The 12,510-nt window shown below is 36.0% G+C and overlaps 1 protein-coding gene across 1 annotated transcript in view; it reads left to right on the top strand.

Moving 5' to 3' along the window:
- The window catches only part of SEC24D (SEC24 homolog D, COPII coat complex component), a 196,443-nt gene that overhangs the window by 148,980 nt on the left and 34,953 nt on the right, over positions 1-12,510 (top strand). The window contains exons 14-15 of the mRNA XM_053703594.1: positions 7,422-7,538; positions 8,614-8,784. Of these exons, the coding sequence (XP_053559569.1) occupies positions 7,422-7,538; positions 8,614-8,784 (288 nt within the window). The remainder of the gene's footprint in view (positions 1-7,421; positions 7,539-8,613; positions 8,785-12,510) is intronic.

Below are 12,510 nucleotides of genomic sequence, written 5' to 3'. Positions count from 1 at the left end.
AATTTTCAGAACAAAATGGCTTTTTCAGGCTAAAGTCAGTATTTAGTGTGACCTCCCTTGGCGCTAAGCACATCTTGAACTCTTTTGGGGAGACGGTCCTGAAGTTGTCTGAAGTTATCTTCTGGTACATTATACCAGGCTTCTTTCAGCACTTCCCAGAGTTCTTCTTTAGATTTAGGTTGTCTTTAATTTCTTTCTCTGCCCAGGTGATCCCATACTGCCTCTATAATATTCAGGTCTGGACTGTCAGTGTTTTATCAGCTGTTTTTCTCTCCAAATATGATTTCACTTCATTAGCAGTGTGCTTGAGATCATTATAATACTGTAAAATAAAACCATTCCCAAACAGGCACTTTCCAAAATAAATGACATGATGAATTAAAACCTGTCTGTATTTTTCAACATTCATGATCCCATCAATTCAGACAATATCGCCAACACCACTGACAGAAATGCAGCCCCAAACCAGGACAGACCCTCCACCATGTTTTACTGAAGGCCACAAACATTATTCCATCTCTTTCCAACTCTTCTTCTCACATATTGTCGACAATTGGACCAAAAAAAATTAAAACTTTGATTTGTCACTCCAAAATACTCTTTTCCACTGATATTCATTCCAATCTTTTTGAGCTTTAGTATATCTTAGTCTTTTCACACTGTTCCTCTTCCGAAAAAGTGGTTTCTTGGCTGCTACCCTTCCATAAAGACCATTCCTGATCAAGCTTCTTCGGACTGTAGAAGGGTCAACTTGGCATCCTGATGAAGCTGCCAGATGCTGAGCCCAGTCCTTGCTGGACTTCTTCCAGTCTCTAAAATAAAAAACTCTAAGAAACGTCCCATCAGTTTTTGAAAGATTTTATAGCCTTCCAGTCCTTTTTTGTCCTTGACCTCTCCAGTTCATTGGCTGATTTCCCTTTGAGAGTGGCCTTGCTGATGTAAAAGTATGATATTATGTCTATCAAATTCTGTGATATTTGGCAATTTGAATGGAATGTGTAAAAAGTTGGTCTTAGCAAGCTTCCAATGAATTAAAATCATACTACATGTGTATGTAATGCTCAAGCATGTCTTGCACAACCATGGTGCAATAGACCTTTTACACAGCAGTCATTTTGACATGAAATAGTTGGACAAATACAGGTGTTAGCAATGACACTAATTAGAGCTCCATTCCATTTAGGTTTACTAGAACCAGGTTCCTGTTATAGCTCAAGTGTAAGGGGAGGTCACACTAAATACTTGCCACTTTAGCATATAGAAGCTGTTTTTTCAGATTTTTTTCAGATTTTTAATACTGCATACAAATATCCTGTATTTTCTGGTTGTAGTCTAATAAAAAGACTGAGAAATAATTATATATGATCATTATACCATTGCTAAAACAACAAATCTAAGACTTTTGCACAGTACTGTGTGTGTGTGTGTGTGTGTGTGTGTATAGATAGATAGATAGATAGATAGATAGATAGATAGATAGATAGATGATAAATAGATAGATAGATAGATAGAGAGGATAGATAGATGATAGATAGATATAGATATATTATTTATATACAGTATATATATATATATATATATATATATATATATATATATATATATATATAGCAGAAGACAAGAAGCACTCCAGAAGTCTTTCAAATAATGTCACCTTATTAAATAATGTCAACTAATTAAAGGTGACATTATTTGAAAGACTTCTGGAGTGCTTCTTGTCTTCTGCTATAATTCGATTTGTGTTAGCACCCGAAGCTGTTGCTTGTTCAGAATCTGGAGTGCACTTTGTTCGTTTATATACCCTTTATTCTCTGTCTGAACCTACATTTAGTTACTCTTTTAGGTCTTTCATACATTGTGACATCACTTGATGGTGCCATGTCACTTTGGAGAACCTGTAAAAATAAGTCCATAGGCTTACAAAATCCAAAAAATGCTAGATTGTGTTTTATTAAAGGGACATAAAACACTAAGGGCCAGATTATGAGTGGAGCGCTAACAGGTACGAGCAAGCGAAAAGGGGTTTATAGCTGGTGTTTGCACACATCAGGTTTACCGCTCGTATTACAAGCTGAAAGTAAATGCAATTGTTTGAGTGCAATTGGAGCCCTTTGCAGTTGAGAAGATGAAAATATGTAAAAGCATATTTATTTTAAGTGTTATACTGTATATTTTCTGTAAATATTTCACATTCCAATGTTCTTAACATAGGGGAATATGTTCTAAGTATTTATAAATAGATATTCCTATATATATATATATATATACAGGGAGTGCAGAATTATTAGGCAAATGAGTATTTTGACCACATCATCCTCTTTATGCATGTTGTCTTACTCCAAGCTGTATAGGCTCGAAAGCCTACTACCAATTAAGCATATTAGGTGATGTGCATCTCTGTAATGAGAAGGGGTGTGGTCTAATGACATCAACACCCTATATCAGGTGTGCATAATTATTAGGCAACTTCCTTTCCTTTGGCAAAATGGGTCAAAAGAAGGACTTGACAGGCTCAGAAAAGTAAAAAATAGTGAGATATCTTGCAGAGGGATGCAGCACTCTTAAAATTGCAAAGCTTCTGAAGCGTGATCATCGAACAATCAAGCGTTTCATTCAAAATAGTCAACAGGGTCGCAAGAAGCGTGTGGAAAAACCAAGGCGCAAAATAACTGCCCATGAACTGAGAAAAGTCAAGCGTGCAGCTGCCAAGATGCCACTTGCCACCAGTTTGGCCATATTTCAGAGCTGCAACATCACTGGAGTGCCCAAAAGCACAAGGTGTGCAATACTCAGAGACATGGCCATGGTAAGAAAGGCTGAAAGACGACCACCACTGAACAAGACACACAAGCTGAAACGTCAAGACTGGGCCAAGAAATATCTCAAGACTGATTTTTCTAAGGTTTTCTGGACTGATGAAATGAGAGTGAGTCTTGATGGGCCAGATGGATGGGCCCGTGGCTGGATTAGTAAAGGGCAGAGAGCTCCAGTCCGACTCAGACGCCAGCAAGGTGGAGGTGGAGTACTGGTTTGGGCTGGTATCATCAAAGATGAGCTTATGGGGCCTTTTCGGGTTGAGGATGGAGTCAAGCTCAACTCCCAGTCCTACTGCCAGTTTCTGGAAGACACCTTCTTCAAGCAGTGGTACAGGAAGAAGTCTGCATCCTTCAAGAAAAACATGATTTTCATGCAGGACAATGCTCCATCATACGCGTCCAAGTACTCCACAGTGTGGCTGGCAAGAAAGGGTATAAAATAAGAAAATCTAATGACATGGCCTCCTTGTTCACCTCATCTGAACCCCATTGAGAACCTGTGGTCCATCATCAAATGTGAGATTTACAAGGAGGGAAAACAGTACACCTCTCTGAACAGTGTCTGGGAGGCTGTGGTTGCTGCTGCACGCAATGTTGATGGTGAACAGATCAAAACACTGACAGAATCCATGGATGGCAGGCTTTTGAGTGTCCTTGCAAAGAAAGGTGGCTATATTGGTCACTGATTTGTTTTTGTTTTGTTTTTGAATGTCAGAAATGTATATTTGTGAATGTTGAGATGTTATATTGGTTTCACTGGTAAAAATAAATAATTGAAATGGGTATATATTTGTTTTTTGTTAAGTTGCCTAATAATTATGCACAGTAATAGTCACCTGCACACACAGATATCCCCCTAAAATAGCTATAACTAAAAACAAACTAAAAACTACTTCCAAAACTATTCAGCTTTGATTGAGAACATGGTTGTTGTTGTTCAATAATAAAATTAATCCTCAAAAATACAACTTGCCTAATAATTCTGCACTCCCTGTATATATATATATATATATATACATATATATATATATATATATGTATATATATATATATATATATATATATATATATATATCTGTATATATTTATTCCTATATATAATCATGTATATGTATATATATATATATATATATTTATATATATATATATATATATATATATATATATATATATAGGTATAGATATGTATTGTACCAAAATACCATCAGATATATATATATATATATATATATATAAATATGTATTTATGAATAAATAGAACATATTCTGCTATGTGAAGAACATTGTTGTCAGGTTAGTGCACTTGAGTTTATGTGATCGGGTTTATGAGCTTGTGTGAAAACTATTTATGTTATATAAAGTTCCACTTGTAATTTTGTCCTAAATGCATTTTATATGCATAGAATCATGGTTGTTCCCTCCTCCCTCTAGTCATGTGTTACTGCCATGATGTAGTTTTCACTGCATTCCAGTGTGTATGTGTTTGCACATGTGCAGCAACTCTACTTCAGATACCTGCAGTGAAACTTAGGTTCCAAATGGAAGCATCCATAATTAGAGGGATGTGAATGAATGAACTGTATGAAGTGTTTTATGTCATGTGGAACTAGAACAAACTAAAAAAAATACTTCATATACATTTTAAATGCTATTTTTACTGATGCATCTTTTCCACGGTCTATATCCCTGCCCTTTTTGCAAACTCTACTCTAGCGATAACTTGCCTGAAAATAACTCCTCAATTACCTTAAACTAATACGTCCAAACTGTTTATTGTGGGTGTATTGAAGTTGTTGGACTACAATAGATAATGAGTTAAATGAAATAAATGGAGTATAAGAATTCAAGTGGTGGGAATTTATTTCTAAAGAAAGAAAGGGTTTGATGGCACTACTACAGATAAATGGAGTCTTGTCACCATACACAATTAGGGCAAATTGGCCTCAAAATATAATATTTAATTGTGGTGAGGTGCTAAGTATCTGCAGTTACATTTAACTTGAATTCAATAAAGAATTGAACAAAAGGATACTATGGTAGCACTCCTAAGACTCTATGAGCAATATGTATAGGAGAACTTGATAGGTCATATAAGTTAAAAATATAAATCTTTATTAGAACGTATTTAAAAAAATGGGTTCAATTAAAACTAAAATGTTAGCAGAAATTATTGTCAGTTTGGTGTCTGACTGATAGAGGGCTGGTACTGGTAGTAAAATTAAATACAGGCTCAAAATTGGGTATGCTCAATTATTCCTTGTGTATTAACAGAATAACTGCAATTTATCAGTCTACCAGATAATAATCATATATCATAAAGAGTTTTTTCTGGTAGTTTTACACTAAAGTCCTAGTGCTTTTAGGTTTCGTTATAATATTAGAGCTGGAATAATATCAGTTCTACTTTATTGCAGTTTTAATACCAATATTGGCATGAATAATTCTCTTTGTAATAATTGTTACAACATAAAACAACATTTATCACCACATATGTTGTGCGCAAACTCTGACACTTTTACACCTAGGTCTTAGTGCTTACTGGATTCCATTATAATATTGGAGCTGCGATTATATCAGTTCCCCTGTTTTCCAATTATGGATCAGTATTAGCATAAATTGTTCATTTGGTACAAATTGTTGAACAACACATTAAAATATTAGATTATCTGATAAATATATTTACAGATAATATCTGATCACTGGTATAGTGTCAAGTTATAATAAAGTTTGTGAATTCACACTTAGTTAATATATATTGTGTTTTCAGCGTGATTGGTGCATACTTAGTACATTGGAATAGTTTGCCTCTGATTCTGAATCTTTCTAAATAAGGTACTTATTATATTATGACTGAGTTCTACAATTAAACCACCAATATCTCAGGTTTAAATTATAATAATATCACCCATAAAAGACTCAGGTATAACAGTTAATCATATGAGACAACTATTGTAATATATCACAAAAAGGAGTGCCGGTCCATTTATATAAAGCATCAGCCTTAACTGATATTAACAACTGATGTCAGCCAAATAAATAGTGTTCAATATTAAGGTTATATCAGCTTTCCTGCTAAATGCTAGTAGCTGTATGGAACGTTTTGTGTAACCCTCTTGGCTGTTTAAACATGGAGACCGGTTACAGCTCACACGCTGATTCTACAAATATCTGCTATAAATTGTGCTCCAAAGAGAAGCCAACACGAGCCCCAATATTGAGTAAAAAATTATTACTTTGGCCACGTAACCGTTATTGCCCAATTAATTACTGCTAACAAGTTTTTAAAAAAAAAAAAAAAAAAAAAAACAACAACAACCAATATTGGTATTAAAACTGCAATAAAGTAGAACTGATGTTATTCCAGCTCTAATATTATAACGAAACCTAAAAGCACTAGGACTTTAGTGTAAAACTACCAGAAAAAACTCTTTATGATATATGATTATTATCTGGTAGACTGATAAATTGCAGTTATTCTGTTAATACACAAGGAATAATTGAGCATACCCAATTTTGAGCCTGTATTTAATTTTACTACCAGTACCAACCCTCTATCAGTCAGACACCAAACTGACAATAATTTCTGCTAACATTTTAGTTTTAATTGAACCCATTTTTTTAAATACGTTCTAATAAAGATTTATATTTTTAACTTATATGACCTATCAAGTTCTCCTATACATATTGCTCATAGAGTCTTAGGAGTGCTACCATAGTATCCTTTTGTTCAATTCTTTATTGAATTCAAGTTAAAGGGAATTTATTTCTAGTCAATGTGACATGGGCATATAGGTTTAAACTCTACAACCTATTATACTTGGTGCCATGGGGGCTAGATAAAGTTAGAACATTTCTTGGAACAAAGCATTCCTGAGACTGATAAAGCTTTTCAACAATGCTGGATGTAGGCAATCAAAATGTTGAAAGAAATATTGCTGATGTGCGTCATAGTCTCTAATATGATCAGTGTGGAATAGAGGGCTGACAGTAATTGTTTGGTTTAGCATAACAATTGTCACAAATGGGTTTATTATCCATATTTAGTGTAAAATATAGACTGTATTATATAGGCAATAGAGGATTGTATTTAAACACTTTTAATTAATTTATTGTTTCTGAGATTACCCAGAAATGTTACAGTGCATTTGTTTTGTAACAGAGACCTATTTAACAGTTCTATGCATTCTATTAATGTTGTATGACAGTGTCAAACCTTAAAGGGACATTAAACCCCACATTTTTCATTAATGATAAAGATAGAGAATACAATTTTAAACAACATTCTATTTTACTTCTATCATCTAGTTTGCTTAATTCTTTAGATATCCTTTGCTGAATAAAAAGCAATACACATGGGTGAGCCAATCACATGAGGCATCTATGGGCAGCCACCAATCAACAGCTACTGAGCTGAATGCTTTTCAGCTAAAGATATCAAGAGAATTAAGCAAATTAGATAATAGAAGTAAATTAGAAAGTTGTTTAAAATCATGTGCTATCTAAATGATGAAAGAAAAAATGTGGGTTTCATGTCTCTTTAAGTAGCTTATTTCAGACAGTTTTGTGCATAACAGAAAAATAAGATGTTTTGTTTCTTTGTAAAAGGCTGCGGAATGTGCAGGAAAGCTTTTTATCTTCCATTCATCTCTGCCAACTGCAGAAGCACCAGGGAAATTGAGGAACAGAGATGACAGAAAACTGGTTAATACCGATAAAGAAAAGGTAAAACAATGTCATAACTATATACTCGCCGATTTCATACAGAAAGCCATAGTATTTCTTTGAACATTATTTAGAAATCAAAAATCTAATTACTCTGCATATTTTCATAATATCTAATTACGATAGACACTTACCCGCATCATTTATAAGATCTAAAAGGTGTTTTTTTTGGGGGGGGGGTTGTCTTCTTTTTATTGTTTGTTTGTTTTTTGTTAGGAAAAGTTTTAGCCTGATGTGTATTTGATGTTCTTTGATCAAAGGAATAAGCACTCATCACATTTCAATTATCAGCTAAGTAAGAGGGTGCAGTGCATTATATATTTTGCCACACATTAGAGTAACTATTAGCAATAAGCTGGGTAACTGTTTGTTTCAATATTACAGCATTTTCTGCCTGGAAACCCACCATAAATGAATTAATCTGAATTTGGTCACCTCTGTACTCAGATAGCTTTGACATTAAAGGGACAGTCTACTCCAGAAATGTTATTGTTTAAAAATATAGATATTCCCTTTATTACACATTCCCCAGTTTTGCATAAACAACACGGTTGCATTAATATACTTTTTACCTCTGTGATTTCCTTGTAACTTAGCTTCTGCAGACTGCCCCCTTATTTCAGTTCTTTTGACAGACTTGTATTATAGCCAATCAGTGCCCTCTCATAAGTAACTAACGCCCTCTAGCTGTGAAAAACTGTCATATACATTTGGATAAGAGGTGGCTTCAAGGGCTTTTGAAATTAGCATATGAGCCTACCTAGGTTTAGCTTTCAACTAAAAATACCAAGAGAACATAGAAAATTTGATGATAAAAGTGAATTGGAAAGTTGTATAAAATTGCATACCCTATCTACATCATAAAAGTTTAATTTTGATTAGACTGTCCCTTTAAATATAATTAATTTGCAACCCCTTTGATGTATAGGATATAGAAAAGCAAGTGGGAGCAATCATAGCCATAAATAATCTGCAGCCTGAAAGGTTTCTCTGGCCAAAAAATAAATATTTTTTTAACTCTTTCAATTCATGTGTGCTAATATGTATGAACTAATTTAGCTTTCCTTTTCAATAGACTCTCTTCATGCCTCAAACAAATATCTATGAATCCCTAGCCAAGGAATGTGTAGCCAGCGGGTGCTGTGTAGATCTTTTCCTTTTCCCTAATCAATATGCTGATATAGCGTCCATGGGCAATGTCACTTTGCTGACAGGAGGTACCCTCTACAAGTACAGTAACTTTCAGGTAAATCATTTCTTTTTTTTTTTTTCAAAAATATGCAATTGATACTGAGCATGACCATAATTGCCGCAGGTTTCTGGCATTTTTTTCTGCTACTAGTTCATTGTTACTGTTGTATTCTTTTTTAGATAACTGATTTGTTTCGTAAGGTGACTTGTGATATCCTAAGGCCATTAACTCACATTACATCTTTTGATTTTAAATGTATTCATTTAATATGCAAACTTTATCTGATTCTGAGCAGACTTGTTGGGCCTTTGGTTCTTATCTGCGGTCAAAATCTCTGTTTCTTTAATTTATTAACACTGCCTGTGATTTGATTTGTTGTTCTGTAACAAGGAACATTGTAGCATATACATGGGATATAGTCACAATAGGAGTGGTAAAGACTGGGGACTTAAAGAATCCCTGGGATAAGAATTAAGTGTATACTTTAAAGGAAATGTTGTGCCTATGGTTCCTGTGTGCCATCAAAATCTATCAGCTAGATTATGAGTTTTGCGTTTTGAGTAAAAAAGCAGCGTTAAGGCTCATAACGCAGCTTTTTTACTACCGCTGCTATTACGAGTCTTGTAGGTACAGCTGTCCCGCACACTTTTTTGGCTTTACCGCAAATCAACTTACGCAATTTGCGTATAGTCTATTTTCAATGGGACTTCCATAGCGCCGGTATTACAAGTTTTTTTTTTTAGGCCAAAAAGTGAGCGGTACAGCCTTGTGGTGACAAATAGATGACCACAAGCCTATCCCACAAGATTCGGAATGCATTCTAAATTCAGTAGTTATGAGTTTTACACTACAAAGTTGTAGCATAAATCTCATAACTAAAGTGTTAAAAAGTACACTAACACCCATAAACTACCTATTAACCCCTAAACCGAGGCCCTCCCGCATCGCAAACACTAAAATAAAATTATTTACCCCTAATCTGCCGCTCCGGACATCGCCGCCACTATAATAAACATATTAACCCCTAAACCGCCGCACTCCCGCATCGTAAACACTAGTTAAATATTATTAACCCCTAATCTGCTGTCCCTAACATCGCTGCCACCTACCTACATTTATTAACCCCTAATCTGCCACCCCCAACGTTGCCGCCACTATAATATATTAACCCCAAAACCTAAGTCTAACCCTAACCCTAACACCCCCTAACTTAAATATAATTAGTTCCTATTTAAAACTAAATACCTATAAAATAAACTCTAAGCTAGCTACAATATAACTAATAGTTACATTGTATCTAGCTTAGGGTTTATTTTTATTTTACAGGCAAGTTTGTATTTATTTTAACTAGGTAGAATAGTTACTAAATAGTTATTAACTATTTACTAACTACCTAGCTAAAATAAATACAAATTTACCTGTAAAATAAAACCTAACCTAAGCTACACTAACCTTACACTACAATTAAATAAATTACCTAAATTAAATACAATTACCTAAATTACAAAAACAATCAGCCAATAGGATTGAGCTTGCATTCTATTGGCTGATTGGAACATCAGCCAATCAGAATCTAAGGGACGCCATCTTGGATGACGTCACTTAAAGAGACATTCATTCTGGAAGAAGACTTTGTTGGAAGAGGATACTCCGCGCTGGATGTCTTGAAGATGGATCCGCACCGCGCCGGATGGATGAAGATAGAAGATGCCATCTGGATGAAGACTTCTGCCCGTCTGGAGGACCACTTCTCCCGACTTGGATGAAAACTTCTGCCGGCTTCGTTGAGGATTTCTTGCCGCTTCTTTGAGGACTTCTCCCGGCTTCGTTGAGGATGGATGTCGGATCTTCAAAACTGTAAGTGGATCTTCATGGGTTAGTGTTAGGTTTTTTAAGGGTTTATTGGGTGGGTTTTATTTTTAGGTTAGGGTTTGGGCCACAATAGAGCTAAATGCCCTTTTAAGGGCAATGCCCATACAAATGCCCTTTTCAGGGCGATGGGGAGCTTAGGTTTTTTTAGTTAGGGTTTTATTTGGGGGGGGTTGGTTGTGTGGGTGGTGGGTTTTACTGTTGGGGGGTTGTTTGTATTTTTTTTAACAGGTTAAAGAGCTGATTTCTTTGGGGCAATGCCCCACAAAAGGCCCTTTTAAGGGCTATTGGTAGTTTAGTTTAGGCTGTTTTTTTTATTTTGGGGGGGGGCTTTTTTATTTTGATAGGGCTATTATATTAGGTGTAATTAGTTTAAATATCTTGTAATTTGTTTTTTATTTTGTGTAATGTAGTGTTTATTTTTTTATTGTAATTAAGGTAATTGTATTTAATTGATTTAATTGTATTTAATTTAGGTAATTTATTTAATTGTAGTGTAGTGTTAGGTGTTAGTGTAACTTAGATTAGGTTTTATTTTACAGGTACATTTGTATTTATTTTAGCTAGGTAGTTAGTAAATAGTTAATAACTATTTAGTAATTATTCTACCTAGTTAAAATAAATACAAACTGGGGGGCGGAGCTAGCCGCAGTGAAGAGCAGACGTGTTCTGCAAGAGCTCCGTCTGATATATCTACAATAAGTTTTCATATCCCTGGCTATAGCTTAAATTTTATCTTAAAAACAACTATCTAAAACTATTTGAGAGCCTACAGAGATTGAGACAGTATATAAAGTCCGCAACTCTGGGGAAAAAAAACACTGAGGACCCTTCGGACGACAGGCCTTCATAACAGACATCAGAGAGCCTGACCACGTAACTTATTGCCGCCAGCCGGAATTGGCAGAGTCGCTATACTCCGGAGGGTCAGGGCTCCGCTCCGGAGTAGCTGTGCAACATACACTTATCCAGTCCAGAAGCGCTGCCGACCGAACTTACAGAATAGCGGTTCCCCACGTGGCCTATCACTCAACCCAGCGGAGGGCTAGATTGCTCATTTTGATCTGCCTGTGGGTTCCGGCACCTGACCTGACATAGAAGTCCCAGCGCAATCAAACTACTGGCAGGCTGCTGACCGAGAAAAGCCGGTTAATCTGCGGTGGAGATCCCCTACGTTTTGGCGCGGAAGTCCGCCATTTTACCTGTAACCGGCTGCGCAGCAACTGCCCTCTGTGTTCTCCTAGCGCCAGCAAGCAGGTACAGTGACCGGAGGATTTGGGGTAAGATCTTTGCACCCATGTTTGCATGCACGGCACAGCTTGTGTGTACTTTACTGACAGGGGCTTACTATAAGAAGGGAAGCTGAGCCTTACATAGACACATCAAGCTCACATATGAGACCTATTCTGGGCTGTTTGTACTGACACAGTGGGGAGATTGGAGACTATAGGACTCTGCCACTCCTTAGGAGGACACGCAAATCACTCCAGGGACGCTGGTACTTTATTATCTAACCTTGGCGGTTTCCATATATATATGCTGGTGTCAAGAAACTAAGTCCAGCCCTATAAACTCTGGAATTTTGATCTATATGTGCCATAACCTACTCCATAACTGGTGCCCCCTATAACGGAACTTTGCCTTTTACCCCTAAATTGACTGCAGACATAGGGGAGTCCTGTTTAACTTGTTTGGCTTCTGGGCCCAGCCCCTATCATACAGGTGTCAACTACTCAAGTCCCACATAAATACTGGGAACAGAGAGGACCTGATACATTATCTGCAAGCTTATTCCCAGTGAACAGTCATCATTGCAATTTTAATACATAGTGCTTGCCACAGGTCCCAGCTGGACCCTCACTAACTGTGGACTTTACCCTCTCTACATTATTTAGCAGGTAGAATTACCAA

This window comes from Bombina bombina, chromosome 2 (genome assembly GCF_027579735.1).
Source record: "Bombina bombina isolate aBomBom1 chromosome 2, aBomBom1.pri, whole genome shotgun sequence".
Lineage (NCBI taxonomy): Eukaryota > Metazoa > Chordata > Amphibia > Anura > Bombinatoridae > Bombina > Bombina bombina.
This window is presented reverse-complemented; position numbering and strand designations above follow the sequence as displayed.